This window comes from Gracilinanus agilis, chromosome 2, assembly GCF_016433145.1.
Source record: "Gracilinanus agilis isolate LMUSP501 chromosome 2, AgileGrace, whole genome shotgun sequence".
Lineage (NCBI taxonomy): Eukaryota > Metazoa > Chordata > Mammalia > Didelphimorphia > Didelphidae > Gracilinanus > Gracilinanus agilis.
The window spans coordinates 473,367,548-473,390,412 of record NC_058131.1 but is presented as its reverse complement, the minus strand read 5'-3'; the positions used below and the strand labels follow the sequence as shown (position 1 = coordinate 473,390,412).

General features: G+C 33.6%; 1 protein-coding gene across 5 annotated transcripts in view; it reads left to right on the top strand.

Moving 5' to 3' along the window:
• KTN1 (kinectin 1) overlaps window positions 1-22,865 on the top strand; it is a 182,434-nt gene that overhangs the window by 74,008 nt on the left and 85,561 nt on the right. For 4 of the 5 annotated variants that reach the window (XM_044664902.1, XM_044664901.1, XM_044664900.1 and 1 more), the window contains exons 13-18: window positions 5,175-5,212; window positions 5,985-6,075; window positions 7,097-7,165; window positions 17,373-17,410; window positions 17,563-17,644; window positions 18,374-18,442. In XM_044664902.1, coding sequence (XP_044520837.1) covers window positions 5,175-5,212; window positions 5,985-6,075; window positions 7,097-7,165; window positions 17,373-17,410; window positions 17,563-17,644; window positions 18,374-18,442 — 387 coding nt within the window. The remainder of the gene's footprint in view (window positions 1-5,174; window positions 5,213-5,984; window positions 6,076-7,096; window positions 7,166-17,372; window positions 17,411-17,562; window positions 17,645-18,373; window positions 18,443-22,865) is intronic. The other variant, XM_044664899.1, reaches the window with a different exon arrangement.

The following is a 22,865-nucleotide window of genomic DNA, read 5'->3' as shown; positions in this document are numbered from 1 at the left end:
TATTTCCTCTTTCCATCCTCCTACCTTCTGAGCTGAAGGTCTTGCTTCATATTAACTGAAAAGTAGAGGATTTTTTACTATAATATCTCTTTTTCCCCTTCTCTCTATTGTGTCACAAGAGCCTCCTTACCTTAAACTCTACTCTCTCTTCCTGTACTCTAGTATATGTTAGTGAAGTGGCTCCTCTCACTAAGGCCAGCCTCTCTATATATGCTTTTGATCATATCCCCAACAGATTACCCGTTAAGTCATTTCCTTCATTCATCTTTGCCTACTTCTCAGGCGCTTTCTCCATCTTTTTCATTCTTACTCATAGTATGTCTATATGTCACTTGTTTTCTCTTGCTTCTTACTTACTGTTTTTTTTTTCCTTAGTGCCAGCCAACATGCCTAGTTCTGCCCAAAAATATTTCACTAGGCCATACCATTTCTTCCATTATCTCTCCTCCTTTTCCCAGCCAAACTCTTTCTTCCAAAAGTCTATACTTGTATATATATTTTTTCTCTCATTTCTTAAGCCTTGGCAATGTGACTTTTGACCTCATCACTTAACTGGAACTTCCTTTTTTCAAAGTAGTTAATGATCTCTTAATTGCAATCTCAGATGATCTTTAAATAGTCCTCATCCTTCTTGATTTCTTTGCAGCTTTTGACATTGTTGCCCTTCATCTCCTGGAAATTCTCTTTTTTTGCTTTTTATAACACTGTTCTCTCCTGGTTTATTTTTTCTGTCTGTTTTCAAACTCCTTTGATGCATGATCGTCAATATCACTGTCTCACTATATTTGCATCTCAGGACTCCTAGGTTCACTTCTCTAGACTCTTGCACTTAGGGACCTCATCAGCTCCCTATACATTTAATGATTTCTATGTAAGTTACCTTTTAAAAAAAAAGAAAATATTATCTTCTCTCTTAGCATTGATACTAAATATCAGTTCCAAGGCAGAAGAATGGTAACGAGTCAAATGATGTGCCCAGGATCACACAGCTAAATGCTTCCTGTCTCTAGGCCTGACTGCATCCACTGCTCTACCTAGCCACCTTGTATGTAAATGACTTAGAACTACTTCTCTAATTCCATTCTCTCTCCTGAACTCCACTTCTAACATTACCAGTTGCCCACTGGTCATTTCAAACTTAATTTCTCATAGATATATTAAACTTAGGATGTTTGTACTCTTCTTCTCCCCACCTGAAATCCCTTGTTCTTCCCGGTTCATAAGATGGATGCTATCCTTGATTTTCATTTATATCCTTGTTTTCATTTATATAGTGCCTTAAGATATGCTGAACACTTTACAAATGTTATCTCATTTTGTCCTCTCAACAATTCTGAGGAGTAGATGCTATTATCCTTATTTTCAGATGAGAATATTGAGACATATAGAGTGAAAGTGACATGCCACCAGGATCCAACAGCTAGAAAGTTTCTTGAGGCCATATTAGGACCTGAGTTTTCCTAACCCCAGGTCTACTGCTCTAACTACTACACCATCTCCCTTCCAAATCTTTTCATTTCTACCCCTGCCTTTCTCACTGCTCACCACTTCTCAGAACTCACCTGCTGCTGCTTTAATTCAGACATCTATCACTTCTAGTTTGGACTATTACAATAGCTTCCTAATTGGTTTTCCTATCTTAAATCCTTCAACATAGCTACCAGAGTTATTTTAAGCATGTACCTCACCATGGCACTGTTTTACACCAATATCTCTTTAGTGCTATAAGGATCAAATATAAACTCCTTTGGCATGGAAAGCCCCTTACCTGGCCCTGGACTACCTTCTTAACCATGATATACATTACTTTTCTATGGTCTAGTGCAGGAGTCAGCAACCTTTTTGGCCTGTGAGAGCCATAAACTACACATTTTTTACATGTAAATTTAAAATGTAAATTAAAATGTAATTTCATGAGAGCTGTACAGTCCTTACAGTGCGCGCTCCTGTAACAGTGCCTGAAAAAAAATTGACTTTATGGCTCCTGCAGAAAGAGCCATACGTTGCCGACCCCTGGTCTAGTGGGACTAATCTTTCTGTTCTCTTATTTGATATTCCTTCTCCTCTTGCCATTCCTTTTCATTGTCTGTTCCTCTCGTCTGAATTCCTCCTTTCCTTACCTTTGCTTTGTAGAAGCCTTTATTTTCTTCAAGAATGATGAATATGAAGTTTTTCATGTTGATCATTTAGTTGCATCTTTCTAGTGATGACCACTATAATAGTCTCTGACTTAATTTTCTTCAATCTCATTTGGGCAGCTGTCAATTTGATTTTGATAAAGTATAAATGACAATGGTAAATATAATATTCCTTTATTTAACAAATTCCAGTGGGTCCCTATTGCCTCTGTAATCAAATATAACCCTGTCTTTAAGACTTAAATTTCTTCACAGCCTGGAACCAGTCTTTCCAGCATATATCTCTTCCCATACTTTGTGGTCCAGAAAAACTGACTTTCAGTGCTGCACACACAAGGGTCCTTCTACCATCCTATGCCTATTTACTGGGGAATGCGCTCTGTCTTCACTTCTGCCTCAGGGAATTGCTCTGTGCCTTTGAGAATTAGCTCAGAGGCTTCCTACTCAAAATTTGAGTTCTCCAACTACTAAAATTTTCCTTTCTTAAATATTTTGTATTTTATTTACTTCATAAATATGGGAAGATATAACAGCATGCATTATCTCTGTATGTGTTTTTACATGTATACATATGTGTGTGTTCACACACATATATTGATCTCCACCAGAGAGAGTAGTAATTGTTTCATTCTTTGTACTTACCCCTAGCTCTTAGCATGGTGCCTGGCTTTGTAGTAGGTGCTTATAAGTTGACAATATTTGCTTATAAATGTGTTACCTTTACTTTGGAGCATTAGAAATATAATATAATTTTTTATTTTATTTACTTATTTATTTTAAAACCCTTACCTTCCATCTTAGAATCAATATTATGAATTGTTTCCAAGCCAGAAGAGCAGTAAGGGCTAGACAATGGGGGTTAAGTGACTAGCCCATGGTCACACAGGTAGGAAGTGTCTGAGACCAGATTTGAACTTGGGGCATCCCTTTTCTAGGCCTGGCTCTCAATCCAGTGAACTACCTAGCTACCCCCTCCCCATTAGAAATATTTTAAAAAGAGTACCCTACAAGTACAAAGACTTATTGTTTAGGTCAAGTATCCATATGGACTTCAGAAAAGTCTTTCTCACTAATAAATTTCTGTTCTGTTATCCACCCAAGAAATATCCAAAATAAGGCTTTTTGAACATCCAAGGGAGTGCTATTTGATACAATATGGAGTTTTATAGCATCAGGTAACACTGAATTATTATAGTGCTATTTGTATATCTCAAAATTACAGGTTTTTATTTTGGTTTTTAGTATAAGAACTTTTCGCATTTTTGCAAATGATGTTGTTTGATTTACTTTTTGTCATTATTGTAAGATCTCATTAATCAAAGGATTTTAAAGACTGTAAAGACCTTAAAATTATCTAGCTGAACAACTTCATTTTACATATGAGGAAATTCAGGTACAGAGATATTAAGTGACTTGCCTTTGTTTAATACAATGTAACTCAATATATAGAATTACTGAAAAGAACTTAAATGTCACTAGAATTTATAGTGATTTTTTTTTAGGATTTTATTTTTAAAATTCTGTATTTAAAACACCAAATAAAATGAGCATTTTCATATTCATAGGACAACAGAAAAAGAGAAATCTATGTGAAACTAGGAATTTCCACTTTATTTCTATACTTTTTCCTTTTAAAATAAATATAACAAATTCTTTTTAATTAAATATGAATAAAAATAATAAGTAACAAAAATGTAATTTTCCAAGCTATCTTCTGTGTGATTTTATCTTTTTTTCCCTTGAACCTTTGAAAAAACATCTCAGAACACTATCTTTTCTTTCCTTTTTTTCCCCCTTGGTTACCCTCTACTTCTTATCTTTACTCTCCATCACCTCTTATCCTCACACATCTGCGCATCTATTGAGGGGAGAAAAAAACCCACCACCTTTTGTACTAGATGTACAGTTTGGTAAAATAAGTCCAGAATTAACTGTGCCCAGAAGTGTATACTTTTTATTTTTTTATCATCAGCCCATCACCCCCTTGTCAGAAGTAGATAGCATGTTCCATCATTACTTCTCTAGAATCATGGTCATTGCATTAATCCTATTTTTAAGTCAGTGTAATTAAAAAACTAGAATAACATTTTATAAATTGTTTTATATTCTTTAAAATTCAGTGAAACAAAAATATAAGATGATCAAAGCTTTAAAATGCTATTATCTACTTCTTGTGACAAAATGGATTGTCGGTCTTAATTCTTGAAAATGGAAGCTTACATAGAGTGCAGGTTATTTTAAAGTAAAGTATAAAACTCTGATAATGGTATAACTTCAAAAGAAATCTTTTTATCCTTTGGTCTTTGGAGACAATAAATAGCTCATAGTTTCAAATCTGAATTATAGGAGGAATATGCTATATGAGGTAGAAAAGAGGGAAAATCATAACTATTAATTCAAATGTTATGAAGGAAAACAAGTCTCAAGCCTTAGCCTTAGCTAAAACTTTAAGACATTAGTCAGAATTCATTTGATCAGGGAATATCACAATTATTTAAAAAATAAATAATAAAAATGAATACATATTTCTTTAAATGGATTTTAAAGTAGATCATTTTAGTATTATAAATGGATTTAAAGGAAGAGAAGAATCCCATGTGATTGTTTGCTTCTTGATTTTCATTTAAATGCTTATCTTTTAATTTTTAACAAATTTAATATAATCAATCTCTTACTTTAATGTAGTTTCTTCGTTGTGGCTATCATTTAATTCCTAGATCAGGAGTTCTTAAACATTCTGGTGTCAGGGACCCCTTTGGCAGTCTGGTGAAGCCCATATATCCCTTCTTTGAATGTTTTTAAATGCATAAGATAAAATATGTAGTATTACAAAGTAAATCAATTATATTGAAATATATAGCTATCAAAATATTAAAAACCAAAAGAAGAAAATACCCCTAGTTAAAAATCTCTATTCTAGTTCAAGGTTCTTTTTAGTTTTTTACATAGTTTGAAGGTTCTCTTATGCCATGTTTATATTTCCTTTCAAATATATTTTTGCATTGACTCTGGTTTGTTTTATTTTTTTATTTTCAGACCTCTGCTTCAGTCCTAGCAGAAGAATTACATAAAGTGTAAGGCTAACTTCACATATTTATTCTTTTTTTTTAATGAGAATTGCTTGGTCATTATTTAGTCATTATAGTACATATAGCATCTGCAATCTGATTTAAATATTTGGTATATCTCCTTCAGTTTAATAGTAAAAGAGTCTACTTCATCTTGTAATAATTACACTATTTTATTCTTATTTAGAAAAAACATTTGTTAATGACATGTCACTAAAGACTTTTTGAAATGTGGGTTAAGAATATTCTGATACTACTTGAGTAGTGGTGCTGTTTTAAAATTTATATGGTGTTATCTTTTTTGATGTTTGGATTAAGAAGAAATTATTTTACAGCTTATGATTCGTTATAAAATTTTTAAGTATGTATGACTAGAAACAAGTATAATAGTAATAATGCTTCTCAGTTTTGCCATTTCATTGGTAGAGATATTTATCCACCATTGAAGGTTTAAACCCTTGCAAAACTACTCCAAAATCTTAGCAGTTGCTTTATGAATTTCTGTAGCCCAACAAACCAAATCATTCTTGGAAATTATATTTCTTTTGACTCTGAGACTTCTTTATCCCAGCTAGGCAGGTTCTGAAATGACATTCCCCTTATCTTGTGATCTTGCCAGGGCTTGTGTTCTACTAGTATGGCCTTGAGAATCAGTGTTACCTGTAAATCATGGTGAGATATCAGAATAAAATTTTAGTATTGGAGTAATTAAGATGACAATATTTAATGCCATCAGAGTTCTACTTTTTGGTCACTCATAACCTATTTATTGTTAAAGGATTGCAGAAAAGGATAAACAGATAAAACAGACTGAAGACTCCTTAGCAAATGAACACGATCATTTAACAAGCAAAGAAGAGGAGCTGAAGGTATTGTAGATTGTATATAGGCCTAATAACTAAATATAGATATGAAGAAGTTGATGATGACTTATAGTTTGTGTGGCTGTTTCTTGAAATACTGCAATTCTGTTATGTAACCAATAGCTTTTTTTTAACCATTCTGAGAACTGTTGAGAGGAAAAATTAATATTGATATAATTTTTATTAATGAAGAATAAAAAGTTTTCAATGTAGAATTTTGAAGTTTGAATGGTTTTTAAAAGACGTTTGTATTCACTTATAGTGAGTAAAAGCTTTTCCCCTCCTTTAGGAAAAAAATCCAAATAGTGTTTTAAAAAAACAAACAGACAAACAAACAAACAAAACATATCTTCTTTGGGGGCAGCTGGGTGGCTCAGTGGATTGAGAGCCACGCCTAGAGATGGGAGGTCCTAGGTTCAAAAGTGTCCTCAGACACTTACTAGCTGTGTGACCCTGGGCAAGTTACTTAACCCCCATTTCCTAGTCCTTACCACTTCTGCCTTGGAACCAATACACAGTAATGAGTCCAAGACAGAAGATAAGTTAAAAAAAAAACAACAACATAAAAACATATCCTCAAAATAATTCAAATGTTTTAGTGTAAGAGTAAATGAATTGGAAAACATAAGCAGTACTACAAAAAAGTTTAAAATTAAGCAAAACTCATGTTTGACTTTTAAAGTATTTATGTCTTTTTTAGTAGCACAGACATTCTATTAAATTCAAATTTTGAATGTTTGGCAATTTTCTGAAATTATAGCTGGCATTATATAGTATTTTAAGGTTTTAAGGTACTTTACATGTTTAATCTCATGAGATTCATAATTTCTGTGAGTCACAATGCTATTTATTAACTTTCCATTTTATTTCCATTGTTAAGGAAAAGTAGACAAAGTAATTAAATGATTTTTCTGGGGCCACACAGCCATAACATGTCTAAATCAGGATTTGAACTCAGATATTCCTGACTCCATGTTTATCTCTCTGTCCACTTGACCATTTAACACCATCTTCATCTTTTTTCTAGGTTATCCAGAACATGAATTTCTTTTTAAAAGCGGAAGTGCAAAAGTTACAAGCTCTGACCAATGAACAGGTAATCTCGAGATCTTTTTATCATCTCCAGTTAATTTGATAATGACAGCTTAATTGATAAGAAATATGGGACACCGAAGATCTTTTAGCTCATACTTCTAGCTCTGTCTCTGGCAGCATAGAGTTTATTATATATACTTTAAGACTCACTTCACACAAAACTTTGCATGTGCACAGAAACACAAATTATATCATATCAAAACACAAAGATTCTCAATAGTTTCCAAACAGAACAAGGCTAAGGTCGAACTTCGGCTGGGTCTTTATCAGAAAGCTGTAACAAGGGAATATTTTCTTAGGGGCGAAATGCCCTTCTGGAGGAATTTATGACCCTGAGTGTCTAAACTACTTTTGAAACAAAAACAGTTGTATTTCTGACCAAAGGAGAGAATGTTAACCTCTTGACAGCTGGTTTGCTAGGAGCTTAAAGCTTTTCATTAAGGAAAGGTATGGATCAGAAAAGGAGTCAAAAGAAGAGTCTCAGATTTTTATCTATTTGAGCCTCTGTTTCTCTTATTGGTTTCCCACATATTTCCCCCTTTTCTTTTAAATTGAAGTGATTTGTTAATATAGCAAAACCTTTTATTAATGAGAGGAGTCACAGAGAGTGGTTACAACCATCAGCTACAGAGATCTTGTAAACTATAGCTGGATCTGATAGGATTCACAGATTGTACTGACAGACCATGTTTCTTTCTATTGCTCTCAACAAGGTAAAACTAACCTGTTATAGATAAGTTCCCCAAAGCTAGAAAATATAACTATTTTCATTAATAATGCTATTACTGGGGTTATGAATATATGACAGTATATGAATTTATGAGTATATGGTAAAAGAAGCATAATGTCTAGTTCTTGCTTATGCTGGCCATATTATATTAGGATAAGGGAACATGTTTTCAGATGTTGATGGCTTGGCCTTAGTTACCTCTTACTAAAATTCTTAAGTTGCTAATGAACTAATCAATTTTGAAATTGAAAATTGTTGATGTAACTTACTTTTATTTATGTTTATAAAAAACCCATATGTTCTGCCTTAAAATCAATAACAAGTAAGTATTTAAGGGCTATATTGTAATATTGTAAGTATTGTATTGAAATACTAAGTAAGTGTTGTAAGTATAGTAAGGACTGAGCTAGGCAATTGGACTTAAGTGACTTGCCCAGGGTCATGCAGCTGGGAGGTATCTGAGGGCAGATTTGAACCCAGAACTTCTTGACTTCAGGTCTTGATTCTCTTTCCAATAAGCTACCTCGCTACCTTTGTAGCATGCATTTGAAAAAATTATAATTTTACTTTATCTTTAATGTTTCATTTGGCCTATGAGTGTACAAGTTGTTCAGTAGATCCAAGTGGAGATAGTGTATGTATACATTTAAAAAATGATGCATAATATAATTGCAAGATATTCAGATAAAAATATAGTTATTGTACTTTAAGTAGAGATAAACACAAACATTTTCTTTTTTTCAGTAATTTCGTTAGTGTAGGGCAGTGATGGGCAAACTACAGCCCTGGGTCAGATGTGGCCCCCTGAAATGTTCTAAACAGCTGCGGGACATTATTCCTAATCTGACGAATACAATGAGTAGGATACAATACAATGAAACTTTGAAAGAGTTGCCTTAGAAACAGACAGACAGACAGACAGACTGACAGACAGACGAGCATTTCTTTTCCTTTGGCCCCCTCTTTAAAAAGTTTGCCCATGACTGGTGTAGGGGGTCCTCCCATGTTAATGAGTAATATTCCTCCATGTTATTTTGCTTTTACAAGTTTTTCTTATGTTTTTTTTCCATCAATCTCCACGTTTTCCTGAGAACTCCATAGAAGATATCCAATATGCTAGAGACCTTTCTGTTTTTCATTACAAAAAAAAAGTTTATTGGGGATACCAGAATATTTCTGAGGTCTCTATTTCCCATCTCTTCCTCAGTGACCTCCAGACATTCATGTCTTTAATTATATTTTATTAATCCTTTCATTCAAGTCTTTTTTTTTTTACATGTCACAATCTGCTTATGCCAGGCATACATCTTCCCATTGCTCTTTTTACTATTTATAATTTTGACTGCTCTAAATTCTTGTAGTACTCTGATTCATAGTCTGTAAAGATAGCATATTGGTTTTGAAGATAAGGGCTTTTATTTTGCTGCAGCGAGCATTTGGGCTTTTGTAGCATTGCGAAAAATATGATCCTACCTGATCTCTTCCTCTTCCTTAATTTTGTCAAGCTTATTGTCCATCTGTAGTGTCTTTCTAACATGCTTATGTTATTAGACTAATTTTATAGATTACCAGTCTAGTTTTACTTCCTTTGTTGGCATTATATATTTTTCATTCTCTCAATTTTTTTTAACTTCATTTTTCTTGGCAGGGATAGGATAGAGGGAAAGACTGGCTTTCCTTATATTGCTCTGCCTGGAAGGGTAGCAGAGTCTTGGGGGCCAGTTCCTATTGCTGATCTACATGAAGATTTTGACTATTTCCATTTCTTACCTGGGCCAGTTCATCCTCTTAGGCAAGTTGGTGACCCCTTGATCCTGAAGATGCACTGTATTTTTCTGGACTTAATGCATATTGGCTTTAGTTCTGCTGCAGCTCAGAACACTTGAGCTTAAATGACCCACCGACATCAGCATTCCTGCTAGTAGGGATTATAAATGCACTCTACTAACCTTGGCTTCATTTCATTTTTCCAGTGTAGATGGATGATCTATATTAGTTGTATGTGGGGAACTCTTTGCAAGTAGTACAGTGAGTATAAGCATATTAAGAGATCCTTGCCATCAATAGGAATCCTTCTTTTATGCAACCATGACATTAGCAAACTACTTTTGAAAAGCATATCATCCTGTTTCACAAATTTCAGAATGTTGATAACTTAGGAAATCATTGGTTAAAATTATATCTAGTCACATCTATAGGATTTCAGAGTATGTTTGGGTATTACCTTGTCTGTATTGACAGTTGTTTTCTGACATTTTGAAATTCAGATTCTTTCTTTCCTTTTCTTCTCTCCTGTCCCAAGGCAGTAAATACTTTGATTCATCTTAAAACAGTGAAACAGTACATATTTCCATATTCCCTGTGCTGTGACAGAAGACACATATCACACATACAGTAAAAAACTCAAAGGAAATATGCAGCCCTTTTATCTTCATTCAGATTCCAATAGTTCCTTTTTTTCCCCCCCTGTGCATAGCAGTTACTATCATGATTCCCTTAGGGTTATCTTGGAACCTTGTTTTGCTGATAATAGTTTACACTTTCACAATTAGTTAATCATTGTACACTATTTCTGTTACTTTATATACCGTTTTCCTGGTTCTACTCACTTCGCTTTACATCAGTTCGTATAAGTATTTCCAAGTTTTTTCTGAACTCACTCTATTCATCATTTCTTATGGTACAATAGTATTCCCTTAAACTATGTACTACAACTTGTTCAGCCATTCCTCATTTGATGGACATCCCTTTGGTTTCCAATTTTTTGCCACTTCAAAAAGAACTACTGTTATTGCACAAATAGGTCCTTTTCCCTTATTTCTGATCTCTTTGGGATATATAACTAGTAGTGGTATATAACTGGGTCAAAGGGTATGCATAATTTTAATACCCTTTGACCATGGCTTCATATTACTCTCCAGAATGGTTCTTTGTATTAGTTCACAATTCTAGTTCAAGTATCCATTTTTACTTTATCTTGGTTTATGGTGAGATATTGATCTAAACCTGGGTTCTGACTTGATGTCTAGTTTTGCCATCAGTTTTTGTCAAATAGTGAGTTCTTTCCTCAATAGCTTGGATCTTTGTGTTTATTGAACAATAGATTTCTATAGTCATTAACTACTATGTATTGATTTCCTAATCATTTCCATTGATCCACTACTTTTTTTTTTTTGCCTGATACCAGGTTGTTTTGATTATTGCTTTGTAGTATACTTTGAGATCTGGTATGACTAGGTCTTCTTCATTCATATTTTTTCATTAATTCCTTTGATATTCATGATCTTTTTCTTCTAGATGAATTATGTTATCATTTTTCTAGTTCTAGGAAATAATTTTATGGTAGTTTTACTGGTATTATATTGAATAGATGAATTAATTTAATAAGATTGTCATTTTTATTATATTGGTTCAGCCTATCCCTGAGTAATTAATGCTTCCAATTGTTTAGGTATGACTTTATTTGTGTGAAAGGTGTTTGGAGATTATGTTCATATAGTTGCTGAGTTTGTTTTGGGAAGCATATCCTCTGGGTACTTTATTTTGTCTAGAATTATTTTAAATAGAATTTATTTTTCTATCTCCCGTTGTTGATGCTTTAGTTTCTTTTTATTCTGATGATTTATGTGGATTATTTGTATCCTACAACTTTGCTAATGTTTTTAGCAAACTAACTTTGTTAATTCTTTCTTTTAGTTTTTTAGGGTTTTTTTTCCCCTCTTGGATTCTCTATAAACCATTATATCATTGGTTAAGAATGATAGTTTTGAGGAGTAGCTGGGTAGCTCAGTGGATTGAGAGCCAGACCTAGAGACAGGAGGTCCTGTGTACAAATCTGGCCTCAGACACTTCCCAGCTGTGTGACCTTGGGCAAGTCACTTAATCCCCAATGTTTAGCCCTTACCACTCTTCTGCATTGGAGCCAATACACAGTATTGACTCCAAGACAGAAGGTAAGGGTTTTTAAAAAAAAAAAAGAAGGATAGTTTTGTTTCTTCACTGCCTATTCTAATTCCTTCAGTTTTTTTTCTTTGCTTTTTGCTTTTCTAGTTTCTAGTATAATATTAAAATAGTAGTGCTAATATATAGAGAACCTGCTCTATAACCAGAGACTAATCTGAGTAGCCTAGGGTGGTCGTGGGATGCAAAGAATGAAACAGATTGGAAGCACAGCTTGTTAGCTCATAGTACTTCAAGAAATACTGAAGTAGCCACTTTATTATAAAGGAAATTAAAGATCCCCTTCCCCCAAAAGCCCAAGAAAGTTTCCCACAGTTACAGAGAGCAGGATTTTTACTATAATCAAAACAAAAGCCTTAGAAGCCTCCAGGTGTAGATAAAAAACCTATGCTAAACTATGAACTAACTATATGTGTTATCTTTAAGTGAAGCCTGGGACATCTGTTAGGCCAGAAAACTTCTGCAGTTCTCAGTCTTGATGGTATTAAAAATTTTTTTTGAGCCTCATTATTTTACTTTAATTCTTGGCAAAATGCTTTGCCAAGGGTTCGACCTTGGCCGTACCAGCCATCTGTGTTCTTGGGCAAAGGGGAACAGAGTTAGCCCCCCTCCTGCTGGAGTGTTGAGAGCCCAAAGCTTTTTCAATAAGACTATAATGCATTTTGAAGGAAGGTGAGAATTATGAAAGGAATCAAAAGAGGAATCTCAGATTTTTATCTTAGATATTCCTCTCTGTCTCAACCCTGATAGGGAGAAAAACCAATACACGGCTCTGCCGGTCTGTATTGTTCTTTTGAGGGGGTCCAGATAAAAATATCTACTTGTGATTCTAATTTCTCTTAATAGCTCCTGACATATCCCCCTTCTCTTCAAAATAACATGATTTATTAGACAGGAAAACTTTGAATAATGAAAGAAGTTAAAATTGGTTATAATCATCAGTTATAGTTGGATCTGATATGAATTACAGATCAAATTGCTTGTTTATGGCTCTCTACACTAATAATGGACACCTTTCCTTTACCTCTGATCTTATTTGGAAAAATTCTAGTTTATCCCCATTACAGATAATGCCTGCTTAATGGTTTTGGTTAGATGTTGTTTATCTCTTAAAGGAAAGCTTTTATTCTAACACTGACATGTTTATAAGGAATAGTCATCATATTTTGTCAAAGGCTTTTTTAAAATCTGTTGACATAATCATGGTTTCTGTTGGTTTTCATATTGATATGTCAGTTATGCTGTTAGTTTTCCTAATATTGAACTATCCTTCCATTCCTGGCATGAAACTCACCTGGTTGTGATTTATGATCCTAATGATATAATGCTATAATCTCCTTGCTAGCATTTTTATTCAACATTTTTACATCAGTGTTCATTAGGGAGTTTGGCCTTTGATTTTCTTTCTCTATTTTAGCTTTTCCTTATTTATCAGCACCATATTGTGTCATAAAAGGAATTTCCTTCTTCTATTTTTCCTAATCATTTATGTAGTACTAGAGTTAATTATTCTTTGACTGTATCGTAGAATTAATTTCTTTTTCTGTGATGGGTTTATGTATTCTATTTCCTCTTTTATTAATCTGGACAGTTTATATTTTTGTAAATATTCTTCTATTTTCTTTAGATTGTCAGATTTATTGGCAAATAATTGGGCAAAATAACTCCCAATAGTCATGAATTTTTTCCAAATTGGTTGTGATGTTACCTTTTTCATTTTTGATATTGGTAATTTGTTTTTTGTTTTTTTTTAAAAAGTCAAATTAACCAGTGGCTTATTAATTATTTATTTTTTCTGTGAAACCAGCTTCTTGTCTTATTATTAATTAAATGATCTCACTTTCAATGTCATCAATCTCCTCTGATTTTTAGGATTTCTAATTTGGTATTTAGTTGGGAATTTTTAATTTCTTTTTTTCCTGTGTTTTTTTTTTTTTTTGGTTGTTGTTGCATGCCCAATTCATTGATCTGCTCTATCTCTATTTTATTGATAAAATTTAGAGATAGGAATTTTCTCCCTAAGGACAGCATTGGCTGCATCCCATAAATTTTCATATGTTGTCTCATCACTGTCACTCTCTTTGATGAAATTACTGTTTGTTCTATTGTTTCTATGATTTGTTCTTTAGGTTAAGATTATTTAGTTTCCATTTAATTTTTAGTCTTTCTGTTGCCCTTTGTTGCATTTAATTTTTATTTCATTATGGTCTGGAAAGAATGTATTTAATATTTCTGCTTTTCTGCATTTGGTTGTAAAGTTTTTAATGCCCTGTTATCTCGTTTTGTGATGGTGCTGTGTGCTGCTGAGAAAATACATTCCCATTTCCATTCTTTTTTCTACAGAGGTCTATCATGTGTAACTTTTCTAAAATTATGTTTACTTTCTTAACTTTTTTCTTTTTTGGTTGTATTTATCTATCTCTGAGACGGGAAGGTTGAGGGACACCCACTAGTGAAGTTTTATTGTCTATTTTCTCCTTTAAGTTATGGAACTTCTCCTTTAAGAATTGAATGCTCTGCCATTTGGTGTAAATGTGTTTAGTATTGATATTGTTTCATTTTCTGTTGTGCTTTTTATCATGAAGTACTTTCTTTCCTTAACTCTTAATTAGATCACTTTTTCTTTTGCTTTGTCTGAGATCATGATTACTACCACTGGTTTTTAAATTTTAGATAAAGCATAATAGATTCTGTTCTAGCTCCTTACTTTCATTCTATGTGTGTCTCCCTGCTTCAGATGTGTTTCTTGTAGATGATGTATTGTGAGATTTTGGTTTTCAATCCTTTTATACTTTTCCATTTTATAGGTTAGTTCATCCCCTTCACATTCATAGTTATGATTACTAATTGTGTGTTTCCTTCCATCTTATATTCCTTCTGTTTATCCTGCTCTCTCTCCTTTCAGTCTCTCTGTTCATAAATGTTTTGCTTCTGACCTACTTCCTCTATTTGACCTCCTTTTTAACCATACTCCCTTTTCCACTTATTTCCCTTTCCTACTTACTTTTAGACTAAGGTAGGTTTCTCTAACTGGCTGAACATTGGTGTCATTCACACTTTTAACTAATTTTGACCTGAGTAAAATTTAAGTGTTGCCTGCCACAACCCTCTATCTTCTCCACTGTATTGTTTCTTAAGTGATTTGTGCAGATGAGATAATTTCCTACCTTTCTTTTTTTTCCTCTTCTCCTTGTGTGTCCCTCTTTCCATACCTTGATTTGGGGGAGAGGAGGATATAGCAACTCATCCTATTCCACTTATTATTTTTCTACGTATATTCCTTTTCACTGCCCTAAAAGTGATAAAGTTTTGACTTTTTTTTTGTTTTGTTTTGTTTTTAGGCAATGGGGGTCAAGTGACTTGCCTAGGGTCACACAGCTGGGAAGTGTCTGAGGCCAGATTTGAACCTAGGACCTCCTGTCTCTAGGCCTGGCTCTAAATCCATTGAGCTATCCAACTGCCCCTTTACATATTTTTAAGTACCTTGAATACTAAGTACCTTAAGTATCATAAATATCTTAATATCTTAATTATCATCTTCCCAGTTATGAATATACTCAGTTCAGTTTTATTTTTGCCCTGGAGAATTATTCTTGTTTCACTAGGTGTGTGATTCTTAGTTGTTGGTCTAGGTCCTTTGCTTTTGGAATATATTCCATGCTTTCTGGTCCTTTGATGTAGAAGCTGCCAGGTCTTGTACAATCTTTACTTTAGCACCATGATATTTGAATTGTTTACTTCTGTCTGCTTGCAGTACTTTTCTTGGTCTGGGAGTTTTTCAATTTTATTATAGCAGTTCTGGTTTGTTTTATTTTAGGGTCTTTTTCAGGAGGTGATTGGTAGATTCTTTTAATTTATATTTTCTCCTCTTGCTTGAGATTATCAGGGCAGTTTTTCCCCTGATGATTTTTTGTAATATGGTATCCAGGCTCCTTTTATGATTATAGCTTTCAAGAATTCTGAGGATTCTTAAATTTTCTTTCCTAGATCAAATCTAGTTTTTCCAGTGAGATATTTGAGATTTTCTTCTATTTTTTCATTCTTTTGATTTTGTCTTATTATTTTCTGAAGCCTTATGGCTTTATGGAAGTTATTAGCTTCCATTTGATCAACTCTTAATTTTTAAGGGCTCATTTTCTTCCTTGTGATTTTGTGTCCTTTGCCAGTTTGACTGTTCTAGTCTCTTAGAGAGTTGTTTTCTTCAGTGTTTTTTTGGCCTCCATTTTCACTTCATTTGTTCAAGTTTCCAAGTTGTTGAAATATTTCTGTTATTTCTTTCATTATTTGATTTTTAAAAATTCTTTTCAAGTTTTTCTAAGAGTTCTTTTGGGACCTGACATCTTTTCTCACTTCCTTTGCTGGCTTCACATGTTTTCTTTTTGTCATTCTTGTCCTCTTCTCAGTTTATATTTTGATCTTTCTTTTCACTAAAGTAATTTTCTAAGGTTAGTTTCTTTTTTCTCTTTTGCTCATTTTCTAGTTATTCCCCCCCCCCCCCTCCAATTTCCTTCTCTATCTATTCACGTTCTGCAGTAGTAAGAGTGTGGTTCTAAGCTTGCAATGTAGGCTTCTCTAGTGCTTGGTGTAGGCTCTGCTCTGTGCACTTGGAGGGGGTAGCTTTCTTGTGAAGAGGTTTGTAATTGTTTTGTTTAGCCGGATTCCTCCATCTACTGTTGGTTTCCTTCCGTGTGAGACTCTTCCCTCCTCTACCAGTTAGTTATATCAGGCCACACGAGCTATTGCCCTGCTTTCCTGTTTTGTCACATCAAGCCATGTGAGAGCATGTAGGGCTAGTGTTGTGCTTCCTTACTCTGCTGTTGCTTTTGGCTATTCCACCACCCTGCCTTTTCATTTAGTCAGGCTGCTTCTTTGCAGTGGGTAGGGCTGCTCCCCTAGGCTGTTGTTTTGTTGCCTCAGACCTCATGGAAGTTCCTTGGACTGGTCCTCATTCTATTGGTTCTCCTGATGCTTCGCTTTTTGGTCTACTTTCCTTTTATCCCAGTGAGGGCAGCTGGGTAGCTCAGTGGATTGAGAGTCAGGCCTAGAGACGGGAGGTCCTAGGTTCAAATCCGGCCTCTGACACTTCCCAGCTGTGTGACCCTGGGCAAGTCACTTAACCCCCATTGTGCCTACTCTTACCACTCTTCCACCTATGAATCAATGCACAGAAGTTAAGGGTTTAAAAAAAAATAACCTTTTATCCCAGTGAGACATTTCCTTCCTTCCTTCCTTTGTTTCGAGGTGCTTTATTTTTTATATTTGTGTTTGGATGGTTTGGATGAGCCTCTGAGCATCTCTTATTCCACTATCTGCTCTCAGCATGTAATGGACTCCATCAAACACATTCTTAAAATCAATTCAATTGTAGCTTAGATTTCTAGCCATGTTAAGCTATGTTCCTATATAGGATATTCAGTGTGAAAGCTTGCTTTATATTTTTCTTGGTTTTCTTTTCTTTTTTAATAAAGGAATGATTTCTCTGTTACTCTAATGATTTTATCTTTCTTTTGTTTTATAGGCTGCTGTTGCACATGAATTGGAAAAGATGCAAAAAAGGTGACTTAAAAAAATCAGTTTTGTAGTATATAAGTTATGTGCCTTTTACTTTTAATTATAACTCTAGAAATCATATTCTGCAAATATTAATTGTATTAATTCTGTAATAGTAGCATGTGACATTTTAGTTAACCATGTTTATCTTATTATAGCATTCATGTTAAGGATGATAAGATAAGATCACTTGAAGAACAGTTACAAAGTGAACTTAAACATAAAATGGAAGAATTTAAGGTAAGAAAAAATATTTTAAATCCTAAATAATCTTTTTATAACTATTTAAAGAAATGTGATATTATTTCCAATTGAAATATTTTTGCAAGAAATACTTCTCTAAAAATAGACATCTAAAATAGTTTTAGTAGCTAACTCAGATAAATTTGTTTCAATTACATACACATGCACACTCTTTGGGCTTACAATAACTTAATTGGTAATTTTTATTAAAACTATTTTAATTTGCAGTTTTATATTTATTAGCTTAAAAGTGACCAGTACTGAATTACATTTGGGTTAACTAATAAAAACCAATTGAAAGAAATATGACAAACCAATTAATTTTCAATTTTCAAAATAGTCCACTTGGCAGGGTTCATTACTTTCACTTATTGAGTAATGTGAGAAGTGTCTGTGCTTTCAATAATGTGTGGGAACTCCTTCCATCTACAACCTGCAGCCAACTTATGACCTGGTATATAAGACTTGGTCTGTTGATTAAGACACATCCAGAAATTATATAAGTTGTTTAAAGATCATATGGGACAATAAAGCTTAATTTTTCCTAGTAAATAAGACTTGGGCTATTAATTAAGACACATCTTGAAATTATATAAGTTGTTTAAGATCACATGGAAAAATAAGCTTAATTTTTCCTACCAATGCTATTAGAATTCATGCTTGATTATATGTCTTTAAAATGATAATATATTAATAGATTATAAATGAGAACCCTAATTCTTTCAGATTCTTAAGGATCAAAACAAAGCATTACAGATAGAATTTCAGAAATTACAGGCTATTATAGCTGAACAGGTAAGATTCTCCATTGCTTGTTAGAAACACAGTACATTGCAAAACAGTTCTTTGAAAAAATTTTTTTCTGCATTATGTGGATTTCAATTTTGTTTATAGCTTAATTAATATTTCTATTTACTTTTTGACCTTGGAATATGTATGTGGATTTGGAAATTGTTCATTTTTGAGGGAAACTATTCTTAGTTGACTAAGCACCTTTTTAAAGTTATTACAGTTTCCAAAAAACATGTAAATAACTATATTTTTTTGCTCTATGTTGCTTTTAGAATAAAGGTCTTGAATTTTAGCTTACTTAGTTGTGGTTAATTTTACTTCTGTCTCAAAGGGTTTTCTTTCTATTCTGTTTTCTAATATCCCTATTATTTATTTTGTCCCAAGTCAGACAAACCTTTATGATTGACTTTATGATATGCTGCATATAAAACTGTTAACATATTTGGAGAATAACTTATGTGTTCTCTTTAAAGTTTGGATTTAATATTTTCTCCATGGGTCATCCTCCCATCTACATTTCCATATTTATTTATTCTTCTATCTTAAAAACTTTTTAAAGTTTCTCCAAAGCAAATGGGAACTACTTAATAGTCTTCTATCCAATAAAGTTATATTAATTAATAACTTAGAATATTCTATTTTGCTTCTGATTTGTAGCTGTCAGAAGCAGAAATGAAGGGTGTAGAAGGTAAAAGAACGTACTGGAATGTGTATCAATTAAGGAACACTAGCTAACACATGAACAGAATCATAATTAGCAGTATTTATTTATAGCAGTATATTTAAAAATCTACTTCTTCCTTAACATTTTTTTCTCTCCAATTTTGAATATTATAATTGTTACATTTTGGTTTTATGCCAACTTATATACTTAGGTAGTTTAAAAAAAGTTCTTTATTATTAACAAACTTAAATTTATAGCACTCTGAAGTTTGCAAAGCACTTTATACACTTATTATTACAATTATTATTATTACAAATTTCACAGCAATCTAGAGAAATAAATTCTACAGTCTACAGAAGTAAATAACATTTTTCAGATGAGGAAACCAAATCTTAGAAGAAGGTATAATGCAATTCATATTCACACAGCTTTTAAATATTAGAAATATAAAACTGTTTACTCAAAATATAAAATGCTATAGATTTCTGTACCAATATGGATGATAGCCTTTGAAGCTATCTAGTCCAACCTCCTCATTTTACAGATGAGGAAACAGGCCCAGAGAAATTAACCAACTTGCCCAGGGTCACACAGATGGTAAGTATAAAAAGGAAGATTTGGTTCCCATATTCTAATTCCAGACCTGTAATCTTTTCTCTGTACTGTCCAAGAAGAGCTATCTGATTTGCTAATATGAAATGATCCTCACATTGTATTCTCAGTAAGAGAGAGCCATCTCTCATATAGCTGTAATGTGGGATAAGCAGGATAATTTTCAATTTTCCCTTTTATTTGGAAAATATAATATAGTCTTTGGTATCTAGGACACACAGTTTTCAAAATCTTGAATAGATAATCTGAAAGAGGTAAGGAAATATTTTTACAAGCTTTGTATATTTTATTATAAAATAACAGGAAGCTTTTTTTAAATCCCTCTCTTTTTAGTTAAAAACAATTTTTAACATTTGTTTTTAAAATTTTGAGTTTTGCATTCTCTCCATCACTCCCATCCTGCCATTCTCATTGAGAAGGCAAGGAATTTAAATAGGTTATATATGTGCAGTACGAAATTAGGGATATATGTATATAGTCATGCATAACATTTTCATATTAGTCATATTATAAAAGAAAACATAGACCCCCTCCCCCCTAAAAATGCCCAAAGAAAAATAAGCAGAAGTATGCTTTGGTTTGCATTTAGACTCCTTTAGTTCTTTTTCTGGGGTGGATAGCTTTCTTTTTTCCATTAGTCTCTCAGAGTTGTCTTGGATCATTTTGTTACTTAGAATAATTAAGAAATTCTTAGTTGATCTTTGTATAATAATCTTATTACTGTCTACATTGTTCTCCCAGTTCAGCTCTCTTCATTTTGCATCATTTAAGATTTTCCATGTTTTTGGGGGAACTATAATTTTTTGTGCTATAAGAAAAATGAAAGGCAGATTTATAATCATATATTCACTACTTTTTCAGCTTTATTCCAATTGATGGGCATACTTATGTTTCCAATTCTTTGATGCCACTAAAAGTGCTGTTACAAATATTTTTGTACATATATGTCCTTTTCAATTAAAAAAATCTCTTTGAGATGCAGACCTAGCAGTAGTCTTACTGGGTTAAAGAGTATGCACAGTATTATAGCCCTTTGGACATAGTTCCAAACTGCTCTCCAGAATGGTTGGTTAAGTTCCTAACTCCTCCACCAGTGCTTTAGAGTCTCATCTTTTCACATCCCCTCCAAAATATATGGTTTTTCTTTTCTGTCATATTAGCTGATCTGATAGGTGTGAGGTGGTACCTCATTTGTTTTAAGTTGAATTTCTTTAATTAATAGTGATTTAGACCATTTTTTCATATGACTATAGATAGCTTTGATATCTTCTGGAAATTGCCTGTTCAGATCCTTTGACCATTTTTTAGTTGGGGAATGACTTCTGTATATTTGAGAAATGAGACTTTTATTGGAGAAAACATCTATAAAATTATTTTCATAGTTATAGTTATGCTTGATTTCCTTTCATTCTGTTTTCCTCTCCCTTTCCCTCTCTTTCCCCTCTCTCTCCCTTCCTCTTTTTCTCCCACCTTTTCTCCTCCTCCCTCTTTTCAGCCTGTCTCCCCACAAAGATGTTTTCCTTTAGACCAGCATCTCCCTGAATCTGCCCTCTTTTTTGTTAGGGCACCCCCCCTCCCCCATCCCTTCTCCTAATCTGTTCCCTTCCTACTTCATTGTAGGCAAAGATAAGATTTCTATAGACAATTGAATGTCTAAGTTATTCCCTCTTTTAGCTCATTCTGCTTTGACTAAGGTTTAAGCATTATCTGCCATCCGTCTGCTGTAAAAGGTCTTCCTCTCTATTTCCCCCTCCCCCCCCCAAATATTCCTCTTTCTCACCTTCAATTTTATTTGTTTAGATATCATTTCATCATAGTTAATTCCTACTTATGCCTTCTCTCTATGCATATGCTTTCTAATTGCCTTAATAATGAGGATTTCTTAGGAGTTAAAAGTATTATCTTCCCATGTAGGAATGGAAACAGTTTACTTCTTATGATTTCTCTTTCCCGTTTCCTTTTTTGTGTTTCTCTTGAGTCTTGTATTTTAGAGACATATTTTCTATTAACCTCTGGTCTTTTCATCAGGAATGTTTGAAAGTTTTCTGTTTCTTTTTTTTTTTTTTTCTTTTCCCTTGAAGGATTATACTCAGTTTTGCTGAATAGCTGATTTTGGTTGTAATTCTAGCTTCTTTGACTATAATATCATATTTCAAATCCTATGATTTTTTTTCTTATTGAAGCTGCTAAATCTTGTGGCTCTACAGTAATTGAATTAATTCTTTCTGGATGTTTGTAGTATTTTCTTTACCTGGGAGCTCTGCCATTTGGCTATAATATTTCTGGTAGTTTTCAGTTTAGGATTGCCTTCAGGAAGTGATTGGTGGATTTCTTTTTTACCCTCTTTGTTTTGGACCCAAGACCAATTTGTATTTTTCTTTTGAGTCTGGATATAGCTGTTTTGATGTTATTGTTTTTCTGAGGTTTTATTTTGAGCTTCTCTGTAACCTTAGTTCCTTTCTGTATTTAGGTTCCATTTTTGCCATTTTCTCATATTTTCCAGTCTTATTTCTTGACTTCGAACTGCATATTAAAGTTTGACTTTGTTCTTGGGGTGGAGGGAGCACCATTTCAAGCTCAAGGTTTTCCATGTTGCTCTTTTCAGTGCTAGTTCTGGGGAGCTGTAAGTTTTTCACTTCTTCTAAGGTGGTATAATCTGAGGAGTGGTGTGGTCATTATTTTCTTCTGTGCTCTGGTCTGTGAGCAAACAAAAACATTTTTTTCTGCCATGCAGTTGTGGTCAGGGTCCCTGATACCTTTGACTGCATGTTCCTAGTGTACTGGTTGCCCTTCCTTGCCTTGGGACTACATCTTAAAATTGTGTATGAGGAATGTAAAAGAGCCCTGCAGCTTGTCAGCTTAAACCCTACTTATCTCCATTTGAACAGTTGTCCAACTTCCTTACTGTCTGCGGGTTGAAAGCTCCAGACTTTGTAATTTATCTTGGGCTGGAAAATTGTTCAACCCTGTCTTTTGTTGCTTCTGCCACTGACGGATTGATTTTGAGATATTATTTTAAAGCTGTTTGGAGGAAAATTTGATAGATCTCAGTGAAGTTCCTGCCTTTACTCTGCTATCTTGACCCCCCTTCTCCTTTTCCTCCCTTCCTCCCTCCCTCCCTCCCTCCCTCCCTTCCTTCCTTCCTTCCTC